The sequence below is a fragment of the Salmo salar genome, chromosome ssa24 (assembly GCF_905237065.1).
Source record: "Salmo salar chromosome ssa24, Ssal_v3.1, whole genome shotgun sequence".
NCBI classification, from domain to species: Eukaryota; Metazoa; Chordata; class Actinopteri; order Salmoniformes; family Salmonidae; genus Salmo; species Salmo salar.
In genome coordinates, this window is record NC_059465.1 from 44,368,337 (window position 1) to 44,385,836 (window position 17,500).

Here is a 17,500-nt window from a genome sequence, read left to right on the forward strand (position 1 = left end):
AGCTAACTAGCTTGTTAGTTGTTTACAAACAAATTAGTGAATGTGGTAGAAAGGTGAACAGCTGGCTAGTTGACTGTTGTGGCTAGCTAGTTGACTGCTGTGGCTAGCTAGTTGACTGCTGTGGCTAGCTAGTTGACTGCTGTGGCTAGCTAGTTGACTGTTGTGGCTAGCTAGTTGACTGTTGTGGCTAGCTAGCTGACTGCTGTGGCTAGCTAGTTGACTGCTGTGGCTAGCTAGTTGACTGCTGTGGCTAGCTAGTTGACTGCTGTGGCTAGCTAGTTGACTGTTGTGGCTAGCTAGCTGACTGCTGTGGCTAGCTAGTTGACTACCGTGGCTAGCTAGCTGACTGTTGTGGCTAGCTAGTTGACTACCGTGGCTAGCTAGCTGACTGTTGTGGCTAGCTAGTGGACTGCTGTGGCTAGCTAGTTGACTACCGTGGCTAGCTAGCTGACTGTTGTGGCTAGCTAGTTGACTGTTGTGGCTAGCTAGTTGACTGTTGTGGCTAGCTAGCTGACTGTTGTGGCTAGCTAGCTGACTGTTGTGGCTAGCTAGCTGACTGTTGTGGCTAGCTAGCTGACTGTTGTGGCTAGCTAGTTGACTGTTGTGGCTAGCTAGCTGACTGTTGTGGCTAGCTAGTTGACTGTTGTGGCTAGCTAGCTGACTGCTGTGGCTAGCTAGCTGACTGCTGTGGCTAGCTAGTTGACTGCTGTGACTAGCTAGTTGACTGCTGTGGCTAGCTAGTTGACTGTTGTGGCTAGCTAGCTGACTGCTGTGGCTAGCTAGTTGACTACCGTGGCTAGCTAGCTGACTGTTGTGGCTAGCTAGTTGACTACCGTGGCTAGCTAGCTGACTGTTGTGGCTAGCTAGTGGACTGCTGTGGCTAGCTAGTTGACTACCGTGGCTAGCTAGCTGACTGTTGTGGCTAGCTAGTTGACTGTTGTGGCTAGCTAGTTGACTGTTGTGGCTAGCTAGCTGACTGTTGTGGCTAGCTAGTTGACTGTTGTGGCTAGCTAGCTGACTGTTGTGGCTAGCTAGTTGACTGTTGTGGCTAGCTAGCTGACCGCTGGCCAGTTGATCCAACTGTTTTGAAAGTTGGATCAACGTGTCCTTTGAGGCTTTAAAGGTGTTCTGACACTATGATTTTTTACATTCAAAGCAACTGGGAAACATCCCTGGCAGCCATTGTTGTCACCTTAGCTTGCTACATAAGTTCTGAGCGCTAGGAAAAAGGAGCACCAATCACCACTACGTACACACCCGTCATTACTAGCGTAGCCATGTCAACAAGCGACTGTTGTCTGAACACAAACAAATCTGATTGGGTCACCTGTAACTTTTTGTATGGATGGTCAGTATTCCAAAACTGATTTTGAAAAAAAACAACACTGACTTGAGCATTATGGCCATGCAGTGTAAACAAGACTTTATGCATCTCAACTGAGCTTCAGACTGCATGTGTGTGTGTGTGTGTGTGTGTGTGTGTGTGTGTGTGTGTGTGTGTGTGTGTGTGTGTGTGTGTGTTACCTCCATCGATCTTCTCCTCGTTGTTGATCTCCATCACTACAAACTTCTCACACACAGCAAAGGTTGGCAGAGTGGATGAGATGAACTGGCCAAACCTATGAAAGAGAAAATATGTGTCAATCAAAACCAAGTCAGATGTGTGAACCACAGTTCCTAACATAGCGTAGGGGTTGGGGAAGGTGTGTGTGTGTGTGTGTGTGTGTGTGTGTGTGTGTGTGTGTTGTCCATACCGTAGCAGGTGGTAGGGGTTGGGGAAGGTGTGTGTGTGTGTGTGTGTGTGTGTGTGTGTGTGTGTGTGTGTGTGTGTTGTCCATACCGTAGCAGGTGGTAGGGGTTGGGGAAGGTGTGTGTGTGTGTGTGTGTGTGTGTGTGTGTGTGTGTGTGTGTGTGTGTGTTGTCCATACCATAGCAGGTGGTAGGGGTTGGGGAAGGTGTGTGTGTGTGTGTGTGTGTGTGTGTGTGTGTGTGTGTGTGTGTGTGTGTGTGTGTGTGTGTGTGTGTGTGTGTGTGTGTTGTCCATACCATAGCAGGTGGTAGGGGTTGGGGAAGGTGTGTGTGTGTGTGTGTGTGTGTGTGTGTGTGTGTGTGTGTGTGTGTGTGTGTGTGTGTGTGTGTGTTGTCCATACCGTAGCAGGTGGTAGGGGTTGGGGAAGGTGTGTGTGTGTGTGTGTCTCTGTGTGTGTGTGTGTGTGTGTGTGTGTGTGTGTGTGTGTTGTCCATACCGTAGCAGGTGGTAGGGGTTGGGGAAGGTGTGTGTGTGTGTGTGTCTCTGTGTGTGTGTGTGTGTGTGTGTGTGTGTGTGTGTGTGTGTGTGTGTGTGTGTGTGTGTGTGTTGTCCATACCGTAGCAGGTGGTAGGGGTTGGGGAAGGTGTGTGTGTGTGTGTGTGTGTGTGTGTGTGTGTGTGTGTGTTGTCCATACAGTAGCAGGTGGTAGGGGTTGGGGAAGGTGTGTGTGTGTGTGTGTGTGTGTGTGTGTGTGTGTGTGTGTGTGTGTGTGTTTGTCCATACCGTAGCAGGTGGTAGGGGTTGGGGAAGGTGTGTGTGTGTGTGTGTGTGTGTGTGTGTGTGTGTGTGTGTGTGTGTGTGTTGTCCATACCGTAGCAGGTGGTAGGGGTTGGGGAAGGTGTGTGTGTGTGTGTGTGTGTGTGTGTGTGTGTGTGTGTGTGTGTGTTGTCCATACCGTAGTAGGTGGTAGGGGTTGGGGAAGCCCTGCAGAAGTAAACTCAGTACGTGACTGATAGCTGAGATGGTGGGCTGAGACAGAGACGTGTTTCTCAGAGTCAGCAGTAGCTTGGGAATCAGCTGGAACTCGCGTAACAACTTAGCGTTGTTCGTTGCCTCACTGTAGAGAAGGACAGGAGTTTGTAGATATCAACCCTAAACATACCAAATCAAATCCAACTTTATTTGTCACATGTGCCGAATACAACAAGTGTTGTACCTTACCGTGAAATGCTTACTTTACAAGCCCTTAACCAACAGTGCAGTTCAAGAAGAGTTAAGAAAATATTTACTAAATAAACTGAAGTAAAAAATATTAAAAAGGAACACAATAAAATAACAATAACAAGGTTATATACAGGGGGCACCGGTACAGAGTCAATGTGGAGGCTATATACAGGGGGTACCGGTACAGAGTCAATGTGGAGGCTATATACAGGGGGTACCGGTACAGAGTCAATGTGGAGGCTATATACAGGGGGTACCGGTACAGAGTCAATGTGGAGGCTATATACAGGGGGTACCGGTACAGAGTCAATGTGGAGGCTATATACAGGGGGTACCGGTACAGAGTCAATGTGGAGACTATATACAGGGGGTACCGGTACAGAGTCAATGTGGAGGCTATATACAGGGGGTACCGGTACAGAGTCAATGTGGAGGCTATATACAGGGGGTACCGGTACAGAGTCAATGTGGAGACTATATACAGGGGGTACTGGTACAGAGTCAATGTGGAGGCTATATACAGGGGGTACCGGTACAGAGTCAATGTGGAGGCTATATACAGGGGGTACCGGTACAGAGTCAATGTGGAGGCTATATACAGGGGGTACCGGTACAGAGTCAATGTGGAGGCTATATACAGGGGGTACCGGTACAGAGTCAATGTGGAGGCTATATACAGGGGGTACCGGTACAGAGTCAATGTGGAGGCTATATACAGGGGGTACCGGTACAGAGTCAATGTGGAGGCTATATACAGGGGGTACCGGTACAGAGTCAATGTGGAGGCTATATACAGGGGGTACCGGTACAGAGTCAATGTGGAGGCTATATACAGGGGGTACCGGTACAGAGTCAATGTGGAGGCTATATACAGGGGGTACCGGTACAGAGTCAATGTGGAGGCTATATACAGGGGGTACCGGTACAGAGTCAATGTGGAGGCTATATACAGGGGGTACCGGTACAGAGTCAATGTGGAGGCTATATACAGGGGGTACCGGTACAGAGTCAATGTGGAGGCTATATACAGGGTACCGGTACAGAGTCAATGTGGAGGCTATATACAGGGGGTACCGGTACAGAGTCAATGTGGAGGCTATATACAGGGGGTACCGGTACAGAGTCAATGTGGAGGCTATATACAGGAGGTACCGGTACAGAGTCAATGTGGAGGCTATATACAGGGTGTTACGGTACAGAGTCAATGTGGAGGCTATATACAGGGGGTACCGGTACAGAGTCAATGTGGAGGCTATATACAGGGGGTACTGGTACAGAGTCAATGTGGAGGCTATATACAGGGGGTAACGGTACAGAGTCAATGTGGAGGCTATATACAGGGGGTACTGGTACAGAGTCAATGTGGAGGCTATATACAGGGGGTACCGGTACAGAGTCAATGTGGAGGCTATATACAGGGGGTACCGGTACTGAGTCAATGTGGAGGCTATATACAGGGGGTACCGGTACAGAGTCAATGTGGAGGCTATATACAGGGGGTACCGGTACAGAGTCAATGTGGAGGCTATATACAGGGGGTACCGGTACAGAGTCAATGTGGAGGCTATATACAGGGTGTTACGGTACAGAGTCAATGTGGAGGCTATATACAGGGTGTTACGGTACAGAGTCAATGTGGAGGTTATATACAGGGGGTACCGGTACAGAGTCAATGTGCGGGGGTACAGGTTAGATGTAATTTATTCATGTAGGTAGGGTTGAATATGCATAGATAATAAACAGCAAATAACAGCAGTGTAAAAAAAAATGGGGGGGGGGGGGGCAACGTAAATAGTCCGGTGGCCATTTGATGAATTGTTCAGCAGTCTTATGACTTGGGGGTAGAAGCTGTTAAGGAGCCTTTTGGTCCTAGACTTGGCGCTCCGGTACCGCTTGCCGTGCGGTAGCAGAGAGAACAGTCTATGACTAGGGTGACTGGAGAGTCTCTGACAATTTTTAGGGCCTTTCCTCTGACACCGCCTGGTATAGAGGTCCTGGTGTGTTTGGACCATGATAGATCATCGGTGATATGGACACCAAGGAACTTGATACCTCACAGATGCAGAGATCCCTGTGGCTTTGTTTTTTCATAAAGCCCCCCCCCCCAGGGGATACGTTTTTAAGCTTATAGTGTCACTATTATATCAACAAATATGACAACATTTTACAATTTAGCAAGTCTTTCTAAGGAGATTACGGACACATCCTTTCTAACTGCAAGAGTTCAGTTCACTAATCTGTATTTAGTGGGAGAAAAGGGAATTATTTATGATTATAGTGTGATTATTATAGTGTGGACTCAGTGAGGAGCTTTATAAAATGTTATAGCAGGAGTTGATCATCCCTCACCTGGACTCAGTGAGGAGCTCTATAAAGTGTTATAGCAGGAGTTGATCATCCCTCACCTGGAGTCAGTGAGGAGCTCTATAAAGTGTTATAGCAGGAGTTGATCATCCCTCACCTGGACTCAGTCAGGAGCTTTATAAAGTGTTATAGCAGGAGTTGATCATCCCTCACCTGGAGTCAGTGAGGAGCTCTATAAAGTGTTATAGCAGGAGTTGATCATCCCTCACCTGGACTCAGTGAGGAGCTTTATAAAGTGTTATAGCAGGAGTTGATCATCCCTCACCTGGACTCAGTGAGGAGCTCTATAAAGTGTTATAGCAGGAGTTGATCATCCCTCACCTGGAGTCAGTGAGGAGCTCTATAAAGTGTTATAGCAGGAGTTGATCATCCCTCACCTGGACTCAGTCAGGAGCTTTATAAAGTGTTATAGCAGGAGTTGATCATCCCTCACCTGGACTCAGTGAGGAGCTTTATAAAGTGTTATAGCAGGAGTTGATCATCCCTCACCTGGACTCAGTCAGGAGCTTTATAAAGTGTTATAGCAGGAGTTGATCATCCCTCACCTGGACTCAGTCAGGAGCTCTATAAAGTGTTCAAACAGGGACAGGTGCAGCTCGTAGGGCGCGTGGAGCCAAACCTGGAGGAGTCAGACAGAACATTTTAAAAACACAAATAAATTAACATACCACAACAACATTATTTTGGCTCCAGGGACCAACATGTTTGGCTCAAACTGGATCAGTTTCCCCAAGGCCCATTGTGTTTGGCTAGCACCATGGACCACCAACCACCATTTTGGCTCAAACTGGATCAGTTTCCCCGAGGCCCATTGTGTTTGGCTAGCACCATGGACCACCAACCACCATTTTGGCTCAAACTGGATCAGTTTCCCCGAGGCCCATTGTGTTTGGCTAGCACCATGGACCACCAACCACCATTTTGGCTCAAACTGGATCAGTTTCCCCGAGGCCCATTGTGTTTGGCTAGCACCATGGACCACCAACCACCATTTTGGCTCAAACTGGATCAGTTTCCCCGAGGCCCATTGTGTTTGGCTGGCACCATGGACCACCAACCACCATTTTGGCTCAAACTGTATCAGTTGCCCTTTGGCCGATTGGTCTAAGCCTAACCTCGAAGTCACAGAGCAGCTCCTGGAAGGCGGTGGTGTTGGGGATGATGGAGGTCTCATGGCTGCTGTCTACTGTTCCCACCAGGGAGAAGGTTAGATGCAGGATGTGGCTGTTCAGCAGGTGCCGCTTCTTCTTCAACAGCATGGCTAAGAGCTAGAGACAGAGGAACAAGACCCAGACATTACAGTTATTCTAATGTTATATTACTGTTATATTAATGTTATATTACTGTTATATTAATGTTATATTACTGTTATTCTAATGTTATATTGCTGTTACTCTAATATGTTATAGTAATGTTATATTACTGTTATTCTAATGTTATATTACTGTTATTCTAATGTTATATTACTGTTATTCTAATGTTCTATTACTGTTAATCTAATGTTATATTACTGTTATTCTAATGTTATATTACTGTTATATTACTGTTATTATAATGTTATATTACTGTTATTATAATGTTATATTACTGTTATTATAATGTTATATTACTGTTATTCAATTGTTATATTAATGTTATATTACTGTAATTCTAATGATATATATTACTGTAATTTTTGTTATATTACTGTAATTCTAATGTTATATTATTGTTATTCTAAAGTTCTATTACTGTTATTCTAAAGTTCTATTACTGTTATATTAATGTTATTCTAATGTTATATTACTGTCATTCAAATGTTATATTAATGTTATATTAATGTTATTCAAATGTTATATTACTGTTATTCTAATGTTATATTACTGTTATTCTAATGTTATTCTAATGTTATATTACTGTTATATTAATGTTATTCTGTTATATTACTGTTATTCTAATGTTATTCTAATGTTATATTACTGTTATATTACTGTTATTCTAATGTTATACTACTGTTATTCTAATGTTATATTACTGTTATTCTAATGTTATATTACTGTTACTCTAATATGTTATACTAATGTTATATTACTGTTATTCTAATGTTATATTACTGTTATATTAATGTTATATTAATGTTATTCTAATGTTATTCTAATGTTATATTACTGTTATATTAATGTTATATTACTGTTATTCTAATGCTATACTACTGTTATTCTAATGTTATATTACTGTTATTCTAATGTTATATTACTGTTATATTACTGTTATTCTAATGTTATATTACTGTTATTCTAATGTTATATTACTGTTATATTAATGTTATATTACTGTTACTCTAATATGTTATACTAATGTTATATTACTGTTATTCTAATGTTATATTACTGTTATATTAATGTTATATTACTGTTACTCTAATATGTTATTCTAATGTTATATTACTGTTATTCTAATGTCATATTACTGTTATTCTAATGTTATATTACTGTTATTCTAATGTTCTATTACTGTTAATCTAATGTTATATTACTGTTACTCTAATGTTATATTGCTGTTACTCTAATGTTATATTGCTGTTACTCTAATGTTATATTACTGTTATTCTAATGTTATATTAATGTTATATTAATGTTATTCTAATGGTATATTAATGTTATATTACTGTTATTCTAATGTTATATTACTGTTATTCTAATGTTATATTAATGTTATTCTAATGTTATATTACTGTTATTCTAATGCTATATTACTGTTATTCTAATGTTATATTAATGTTATATTACTGTTATTCTAAAGTTATATTACTGTTATTATAATGTTATATTACTGTTATTCAATTGTTATATTAATGTTATATTACTGTAATTCTAATGATATATATTACTGTAATTGTTGTTATATTACTGTAATTCTAATGTTATATTATTGTTATTCTAAAGTTCTATTACTGTTATTCTAAAGTTCTATTATAGTTCATCTAATGTTATATTATAACTACAACAGAGAACACTTCTTCAATAGCATGGCCAGCAGCTACAAACACAACACATAGTACAGTTTACTGTTATACACCGTCCCTTACTCATCAACAAGTCTCAGATTCAGAATACTTGAACTTGTTGTGATTGCTCGTAAATGCAAACATTTGTTCTTAACCCCCAAATATTTTTATTGTTTCACTATTGTTGCAATCCACCTGGCATACAAAAAAAGGTAGAGTGCATTGTGGGTAGTGAAGTCGTACCTGGTAGCCTTTGATGCGTTCCATTTCCTTACTGGCCAGCGGGTTGCTCTTGACGACACACACCAGCGCCTTGACGGCCGCGTAGAGACCCTCAACATCCTGTGCCATGGCAACCAGGCCCAAGATGGCCGCCGCCCCACCCACATACTGCAGATTGGTTGCCACGGGCTTCGGGACGAACGCACGCACACCTAGAAGAGAGAGTGGGGGGGTTACTTTAATCTCCTCTACTGTGGAACGTTTTGATACGCCCAGTCTCCGTGGATACGCCAGTCTCTGTGGAACGTTTTGATACACCCAGTCTCCGTGGAACGTTCTCTGTGGAACGTTTTGATACGCCCAGTCTCTGTGGAACGTTTTGATAACGCCCAGTCTCTGTGGAACGTTCTCTGTGGAACGTTTTGATAACGCCCAGTCTCTGTGGAACGTTCTCTGTGGAACGTTTTGATAACGCCCAGTCTCTGTGGAACGTTCTCTGTGGAACGTTTTGATAACGCCCCGTCTCTGTGGAACGTTTTGATAACGCCCAGTCTCTGTGGAACGTTTTGATAACGCCCAGTCTCTGTGGAACGTTCTCTGTGGAACGTTTTGATAACGCCCAGTCTCTGTGGAACGTTTTCATAACGCCCAGTCTCTGTGGAACGTTCTCTGTGGAACGTTTTGATAACGCCCCGTCTCTGTGGAACGTTCTCTGTGGAACGTTTTGATAATGCCCAGTCTCTGTGGAACGTTTTGATAACGCCCCAGTCTCTGTGGAACGTTCTCTGTGGAACGTTTTGATAACGCCCAGTCTCTGTGGAACGTTTTGATAACGCCCAGTCTCTGTGGAACGTTTTCATAACGCCCAGTCTCTGTGGAACGTTCTCTGTGGAACGTTTTGATAACGCCCAGTCTCTGTGGAACGTTTTGATAACGCCCCGTCTCTTTGCTGCAACCGAGTTCCCCTTCAAGAACAATACAGATATATACAAATCAAATCAAATCGTATTGGTCACATACAGATGGTTAGCAGATGTTAATGCGAGTGTAGCGAAATGCTTGTGCTTCTAGTTCCGACAGTGAAGAAATATCTAACAAGTAATCTAACAATTCCCCAACAACTACCTAATACACACACATCTAAAGGGGTGAATGAGAATATGTACATATAAATATATGGATGAGCGATGGCTGAGCAGCATAGGCAAGATGCAGTAGATGATATAAAATACAGTATATACATATGAGATGAGTGATATGTAAACATTAAAGTGACCAGTGTTCCATTTATTAAAACCTGTTGGGGCTCGGGGGCAGTATTGAGACATTTTGAAAAAAATATGTGCCCATTTTTAACTGCCTCCTACACCAACTCAGAAGCTAGGATATGCATATTATTAACACATTCGGATAGAAAACACTCTGAATTTTCTAAAACAGTTTGAATGGTGTCTGTAAGTATAACAAAACTCATATTGCAGGCAAAAACCTGTGAAAAATAGATCAAAAAAAAATGTGAATTTTGTGACTGTACTATTTAGTGTCATTGTTTTATAGATACCATAGTGAGAAAGGATTCATTTCGCAACACCTACGGCTTCCACTAGATGTCAACGATCTTTATAAAGTTGTTTGAAGCGTCTATGATAAACAGAGAGCAAATTAGAATGCAGGGAAGTTGACATGTCATCACTTCATTTTTTTGCGCCTGCGCATAAATCTGAGAAACGTGAGTTTGTCATCATTTTTTTATCTAGACATAGGATAGGTTGTGTGAAAATATTACTGATGTTTAACGTTAAAAATGGACCAAAAGATTAATGCTAAACAACATTTGACATGTTTGAACGAACATAAATAGATAATTTACTAGTTTTTTTTTGCTTTTCGGCGTGATTTTACCAGCCCCACACCACGTTTTGTGGGAGCATAATGAACGCTAAGTACTTGGTGTTATTTGGACATAAATTATGAACTTTGTCAAAAGAAACCACATTTGTTCCGGACCTGGGATGCCTTCCGGACCTGGGATGCCTCCCTTCTGATGGAGATAATCAAAGGTAAGGGGGTATTTACAATGTTATTATCGATTTTAGATGATGCTAACTGTATAGCATAGCCTGTTGTTCTTAGCATAGCACCCCGTTTATTGCAAAATGTGATTTCCCAGTAAAGTTATTTTGAGATCTGGCCATTCGGTAGCAATTACGAGATGATAATATATTATTCTTTGAATGACAATATTATAATTTACCAATGTTTTCAAATAGTAATTTTGTTATGTTCACCGGAAGCATTTCAGAGAAGAAAAAAATCTGAATTTCACGCTACTGTAAAATGCTGTTTTTGGATATAAATATGAACTTGATGGAACAAAAAATGCATGTATTGTATAACATAATGTCCTAGGAGTGTCATCTGATGGAGATTGACAAAAGTTAGTGCATAATTCAAGCTGGTTTCTGCTTTTGGTGACGCCTGACCTTGAATTGAAAATGGATGTTTGTACTTTTGTGGCTATATACTGTCCTAACATAATCTAACTTTATGCTTTTGCCGTAAAGCCTCTTTGAAAATCGAACAATGTGGTTAGATTAAGGAGATGTTTATCATTTAAATTGTGTAAAATAGTTGATTGTTTGAGAAATTGAAATTATTAGATTTTTGATGTTTTGAATTTCCAGCCTTGTTAGCAATCCCGGCTCGGGGTTCATTGCTAACCTGTAGCCCCAACAGGTTTTAAAGTGGCCAATGATTTCAAGTCTGTATGTTGGCAGCAGCCTCTCTGTGTTAGTGATGGCTGTTTAACAGTCTGATGGCCTTGAGATAGAAGCTGTTTTTCAGTCTCTCAGTCCCAGACATAAATCTGTAAGACTGCTGTTCAATGGTCAATTCAAATAACACTACCCCAGTTGATTGTTGAAGACTGTGAACCTGTATTTAACCTTAACACAATACAGTGCCCTGTGCAAGACTCCCTGCCTTTTCACTGTACATGATGCCTTGTCAGTCTCCTACACCTGCTCACACAGACATAAGCACCTAATCCAAGCAATCACCTACCCAGGTAACCAATGACAGCTGCTCCAATGGTGCGAGCCGGACCGTTGAGGTGACTGGCGGCGTTGTGGATCAGCTTGACCGGAGTGGCATTCTCATGGGATGACACAGCCAACTGAGGAGAGAGGAGGGGAGAGGAGGGGGAGAGGGGGAGAGGAGACGGAAGGAGGGGAGGGAGGGGAGACGGAAGGAGGGGGAGAGGGGGAGAGGAGAGGGGGAGAGGAGAGGAGAGGAGAGGAAGGAGAGGAGAGGAGAGGAGAGGAGAGGAGAGGAGAGGAGAGGAGAGGAGAGGAGAGGAGAGGGAAGGAGGGGAAAGAGAGGAGAGGGAAGGAGGGGAAGGAGAGGAGAGGGAAGGAGGGGAAGGACAGGAGAGGGAAGGATGGGAAAGAGAGGAGAGAGAAGGAGGGGAAGGAGAGGAGAGGGAAGGAGGGGAAAGAGAGGAGAGGGAAGGAGAGGGAAGGAGGGGAAGGAGAGGAGAGGGAAGGAGGGGAAGGAGAGGAGAGGGAAGGAGGGGGAGGAGAGGGAAGGATGGGAAAGAGAGGAGAGAGGAGGGGAAGGAGAGGAGAGGGAAGGAGAGGAGAGGGAAGGAGAGGAGAGGAGAGGAGAGGGAAGGAGGGGAAAGAGAGGGAAGGATGGGAAAGAGAGGAGAGAGAAGGAGGGGAAGGAGAGGAGAGGGAAGGAGAGGGAAGGAGGGGAAAGAGAGGAGAGGGAAGGAGAGGAGAGGGAAGGAGGGGAAAGAGAGGAGAGGGAAGGAGAGGAAGGAGGGGAAGGAGAGGAGAGGGAAGGAGGGGAAGGAGAGGAGAGGGAAGGAGGGGGAGGAGAGGGAAGGATGGGAAAGAGAGGAGAGAGAAGGAGGGGAAGGAGAGGAGAGAGAAGGAGAGGAGAGGGAAGGAGGGGAAAGAGAGGAGAGGGAAGGAGGGGAAGGAGAGGAGAGGGAAGGAGGGGGAGGAGAGGGAAGGATGGGGAGGAGAGGGAAGGATGGGAAAGAGAGGAGAGAGAAGGAGGGGAAGGAGAGGAGAGAGAAGGAGGGGAAGGAGAGGAGAGGGAAGGAGGGGAAGGAGAGTAGCGGGAAGGAGGGGAAGGAGGAGAGGGAAGGAGAGGAAGGAGAGGAGAGGGAAGGAGGGGGAGGAGAGGAGAGGGAAGGAGAGGAGAGGGAAGGAGAGGAGAGGGAAGGAGAGGAAGGAGAGGAGAGGGAAGGAGAGGAGAGGGAAGGAGGGGAAGGAGAGTAGCGGGAAGGAGGGGAAGGAGGAGAGGGAAGAGGGAGGAGGAGAAAGGGAAAGAAAGTGGATGGAAAGAGGGGATGAAAGGAGAGGACGGGAGGGAGGAGAGTGAAGAAGGGGAGAGGGAGGAGAGTGCAGAGGGAAGGAGGGGAGATGGAATGAGGGGAGGGGAGAAGGAGAGGAGAGGGAACGAGGGGAGGAGAGAAGAACTGGTCAGAATCATTGTACAAATCTAGTGTAGCAGGACTGCTGAAGTACTGCCTCCACACTCTCCTATTCTCCACATAGATGACCTATAGTACGCTCATCAGACAGTGAAGCAGGCTATGGGGTTCACCTGAAACCACTTCACAGGTCAGGTGGAGATAACATTGTGTTCCAGGTTGGGTGGAGAGATAACATTGTGTTCCAGGTTGGGTGGAGAGATAACATTGTGTTCCAGGTTGGGTGGAGAGATAACATTGTGTTCCAGGTTGGGTGGAGAGATAACATTGTGTTCCAGGTGTGGTGGGGAGATAACATTGTGTTCCAGGTGGGGTGGGGAGATAACATTGTGTTCCAGGTGGGGTGGGGAGATAACATTGTGTTCCAGGTGGGGTGGAGAGATAACATTGTGTTCCAGGTGGGGTGGAGAGATAACATTGTGTTCCAGGTAGGGTGGAGAGATAATGTATTCCAGCTATAGTAGTTTCCCACGGCCAGTGTCTATTGGCATAATATGTTTGTGCACATTGATTGATTCATTCATTGATTGATAACTCAATGTTTATTGTCCTTCAAGAGGAAATGAAAACAGGAAACAAACTTTGTCACATGTCCCAAATTCAACAGGTGTAGACCTTACAGTGAAATGCTTACTTACAAGCCCTTAACTTCTTTGGGATAGGGGGCAGTATTTTCACGGCCGGATAAAAAAACGTACCTGATTTAATCTGGTAATTACTCCTGCCCAGAAACTAGAATATGCATATAATTGTTTGATTTGGATAGAAAACACCCTAAAGTTTCTAAAACTGTTTGAATGGTGTCTTTGAGTATAACAGAACTCATATGGCAGGCCAAAACCTGAGAAGATTCCATACAGGAAGTGGCCTGTCTGACAATTTGTTGTCCTTCTGTTGCATCTCTATCGAAAATACAGCATCTGTGCTGTAACGTGACACTTTCGAAGGCTTCCATTGGCTCTCTAAAGCCGCCAGAAAGTGGAATGGGGTGTCTGCTGTCTCTGGGCAAAGAACAGCAGCAGGATTTGTAAGTGGTCAGCCTGGGGACAGTGAGACTGAGATGCACGTTCACGAGACTTCTCAATTTTTTTCTTTCAACCTTTTTCTTACAACATCGCCCGGTTGGAATATTATCGCCATTTTACGAGATAAATAGCATAAAAATTGATTTTAAACAGCGTTTGACATGCTTCTAAGTACGGTAGGTGCTTGTTAAATAAAAGTTTTCGGTGGGTATGCTAGTTCTGAACATCACATGCTAATGTAAAAAGCTGGTTTTTGATATAAATATGAACTTGATTGAACAAAACATGCATGTATTGTATAACATAATGTCCTAGGTGTGTCATCTGATGAAGATCATCAAAGGTTAGTGCTGCATTTAGCTGTGTTTTGGGTTTATGTGACGTATATGCTAGCTTGAAAAATGGCTGTGTGATTATTTGTGTCTATGTACTCTCCTAACATAATCTAATGTTTTGCTTTCGCTGTAAAGCCTTTTTGAAATCGGACAATGTGGTTAGATTAACGAGAGTCTTATCTTTAAAATGGTGTAAAATAGTTGATTGTTTGAGAAAATTGAATTGTGGTATTTTAGTTGGTTTTGTATTTCGCGCCGTGCGATGCCATTGGCTGTTGGCTAGCGGAACGTCTGTCCTCAACAGGTTAACCAACAAAAACAGGCACGTCTGGGCGATGCTAACCTGTTTAGCGATGGCCTTGCTGTCCAGCTTGTTGTAGACCTTGCGTATCTTGGCCACGGTGAGGGCAGAGACAGAGAGGGCGTACAGGCTGAAGGATACCTTCTCCTCTGGGACCAGGGCTACTGGACATGGAAGCTCTCCAGTCTTAGAGTCTTTACCTGAAGGGGAGACAGAGAGATGGTCTGTGAAGTTACTAAGGAACCAATTGGTAACCAATGAGGAGGCGAGGAATTGTGTGTGTGTGTGTGTGTGTGTGTGTGTGTGTGTGTGTGTGTGTGTGTGTGTGTGTGTGTGTGTGCTCTCCTCTCTACTCACAGGGCAGGTATACAGCTTGGAAGCTGCCTGTGTAGTTTGGTCCCAGCTCGTAAACCATCGCCACGCTGGTTGCAGGAAGCCCCTCCTCCAGGAAGTGTGTGGGCCCCAGGCGCCACACCAGATTGGACAGCTGTCTTTGGGCAGGGGGAGTGCCTATGTAGCTGTACACGGTGCTGACCACTGGTGGGTTGGAGCTGCCAGTACCACCCGGAGAACTATGGATGTAGTGAAGCTGGAGAGGGGAGGAGAGGGGGAGAGAGAGAGAGAGAAAGAGGGGGAGAGAGAGAGAGAGAGAGAGAGAGAGAGAGAGAGAGGTGGGAGAGAGAGAGAGAGAGAGAGAGAGAGAGAGAGGAGAGAGAGGAGGGGAGGAGAGAGAGAGAGAGGAGGGGGGAGAGAGAGAGGAGGGGAGGAGAGAGAGAGAGAGAGGAGGGGGAGAGAGAGAGGAGGGGAGAGGGGAGGAGAGGGGAAGGGGGGGAGAGAGAAGAGAGGAGAGGGGAGGAGAGGGGAGGGGGAAGAGGGAGAGAGGAGGGGGAGAGAGCGAGAGGAGGGGGAGAGAGGAGGGAAGAGAGGAGAGAGAGAGAGGAGGGAGAGAGAGAGAGGAGGGAGAGAGAGAGAGAGGAGGGAGAGAGAGAGAGAGGAGGGGAGAGAGAGAGAGGAGGGGAGAGAGAGAGAGGAGGGGAGAGAGAGAGAGAGAGGAGGGGAGAGAGAGAGAGAGAGAGAGGAGGGGAGAGAGAGCGAGAGGAGGGGAGAGAGAGCGAGAGGAGAGAGAGAGAGGAGGGGAGAGAGAGAGAGAGAGAGAGGGAGAGAGAGAGAGAGAGGAGGGGAGAGAGAGAGAGAGGAGGGGAGAGAGAGAGAGAGAGAGAGGAGGGGAGAGAGAGCGAGAGGAGGGGAGAGAGAGAGGAGGGGAGAGAGAGCGAGAGGAGGGGAGAGAGAGAGGAGGGGAGACAGAGAGAGAAGAGGAGAGAGAGAGCCTTTTTGTAGCCATGCTAACATCTCTTCAGCTGAATCTCAGTTCTAAACCGGTCGAGCAACTCGGGTTGCTGTACAACAGTAGCTAGTAGAAGGCTAGCAGCAGATGGCTGAAGTCATCTGTGTAAACTGCTTACCTGGACACTTGCGTGAAATCAGAGCACAAACAAATAAGCTAGCAAAAGTCCTTGGCAGTTATTATAGCTAGCCAGTTAGATACAAACTTTGGGAAAACTGCCACGTTGCTAATTTATTTAACAAGCACACAGACAGACGCTTCACTGCCAATTCTAGCCCTTATCTTATGTATTGATTCAGTCTGCTTCCCCCTCAGTCATTGATTCAGTCTCCAACCAACCCCCTCCGTCTCCAACTCACCCCCTCAGTCACCAACTAACCCCCCTCAGTCTCCAACTCACCCCCTCAGTCGCCAACACACCCCATCAGTCACCAACTAACCCCCATCAGTCACCAACTAACCCCCCTCCGTCTCCAACTCACCCCCTCAGTCACCAACTCACCCCCTCAGTCGCCAACACACCCCATCAGTCGCCAACTAACCACCCTCAGTCGCCAACTCACCCCCTCAGTCGCCAACTCACCCCCTCCGTCGCCAACTCACCCCTCCGTCGCCAACTCACCCCCTCCGTCGCCAACTCACCCCCCCAGTCGCCAACTCACCCCTCCGTCTCCAACTCACCCCCTCCGTCTCCAACTAAAACTAACCCCCTCAGTCTCCAACTAAAACTAACCCCCTCCGTCTCCAACTAAAACTAACCCCCTCCGTCTCCAACTAAAACTAACCCCCTCAGTCTCCAACTAAAACTAACCCCCTCAGTCTCCAACTAAAACTAACCCCCTCCGTCTCCAACTAAAACTAACCCCTCCGTCTCCAACTAAAACTAACCCCTCAGTCTCCAACTAAAACTAACCCCTCAGTCTCCAACTAAAACTAACCCCCTCAGTCTCCAACTAAAACTAACCCCCTCAGTCTCCAACTAAAACTAACCCCCTCAGTCTCCAACTAAAACTAACCCCCTCCGTCTCCAACTAAAACTAACCCCCTCAGTCTCCAACTAAAACTAACCCCCTCCGTCTCCAACTAAAACTAACCCCCTCCGTCTCCAACTAAAACTAACCCCTCAGTCTCCAACTAAAACTAACCCCCTCAGTCTCCAACTAAAACTAACCCCCTCCGTCTCCAACTAAAACTAACCCCCTCCGTCTCCAACTAAAACTAACCCCCTCAGTCTCCAACCAGCCCCCTCTGACCCGAAAAGCAACAAAAGGAGTGTGCCGTCCTTGAGCATGCCTTTACTCATCCCTAACACACACACACACACACACACACACACACACACACACACACACACACACACACACACACACACACACACCTACCTTGGTGGTTTGGACCAGTTGTCCATCGATGTATAGCGTGGCCATGCTGTTCTTCAACATGC

General features: G+C 45.2%; 1 protein-coding gene across 8 annotated transcripts in view; it reads right to left on the minus strand.

Moving 5' to 3' along the window:
• LOC106585952 (WD repeat and FYVE domain-containing protein 3) overlaps positions 1–17,500 on the minus strand; it is a 268,301-nt gene that overhangs the window by 91,294 nt on the left and 159,507 nt on the right. For all 8 annotated transcript variants that reach the window (XM_045706795.1, XM_045706796.1, XM_045706790.1 and 5 more), the window contains 9 exons: positions 17,439–17,500; positions 15,069–15,300; positions 14,754–14,911; positions 11,610–11,721; positions 8,568–8,758; positions 6,454–6,606; positions 5,884–5,957; positions 2,706–2,867; positions 1,525–1,619 (listed from right to left, as the gene is read on the minus strand). The exon at positions 17,439–17,500 is cut by the window's right edge and continues 120 nt beyond it. In XM_045706795.1, coding sequence (XP_045562751.1) covers positions 1,525–1,619; positions 2,706–2,867; positions 5,884–5,957; positions 6,454–6,606; positions 8,568–8,758; positions 11,610–11,721; positions 14,754–14,911; positions 15,069–15,300; positions 17,439–17,500 — 1,239 coding nt within the window. The remainder of the gene's footprint in view (positions 1–1,524; positions 1,620–2,705; positions 2,868–5,883; positions 5,958–6,453; positions 6,607–8,567; positions 8,759–11,609; positions 11,722–14,753; positions 14,912–15,068; positions 15,301–17,438) is intronic.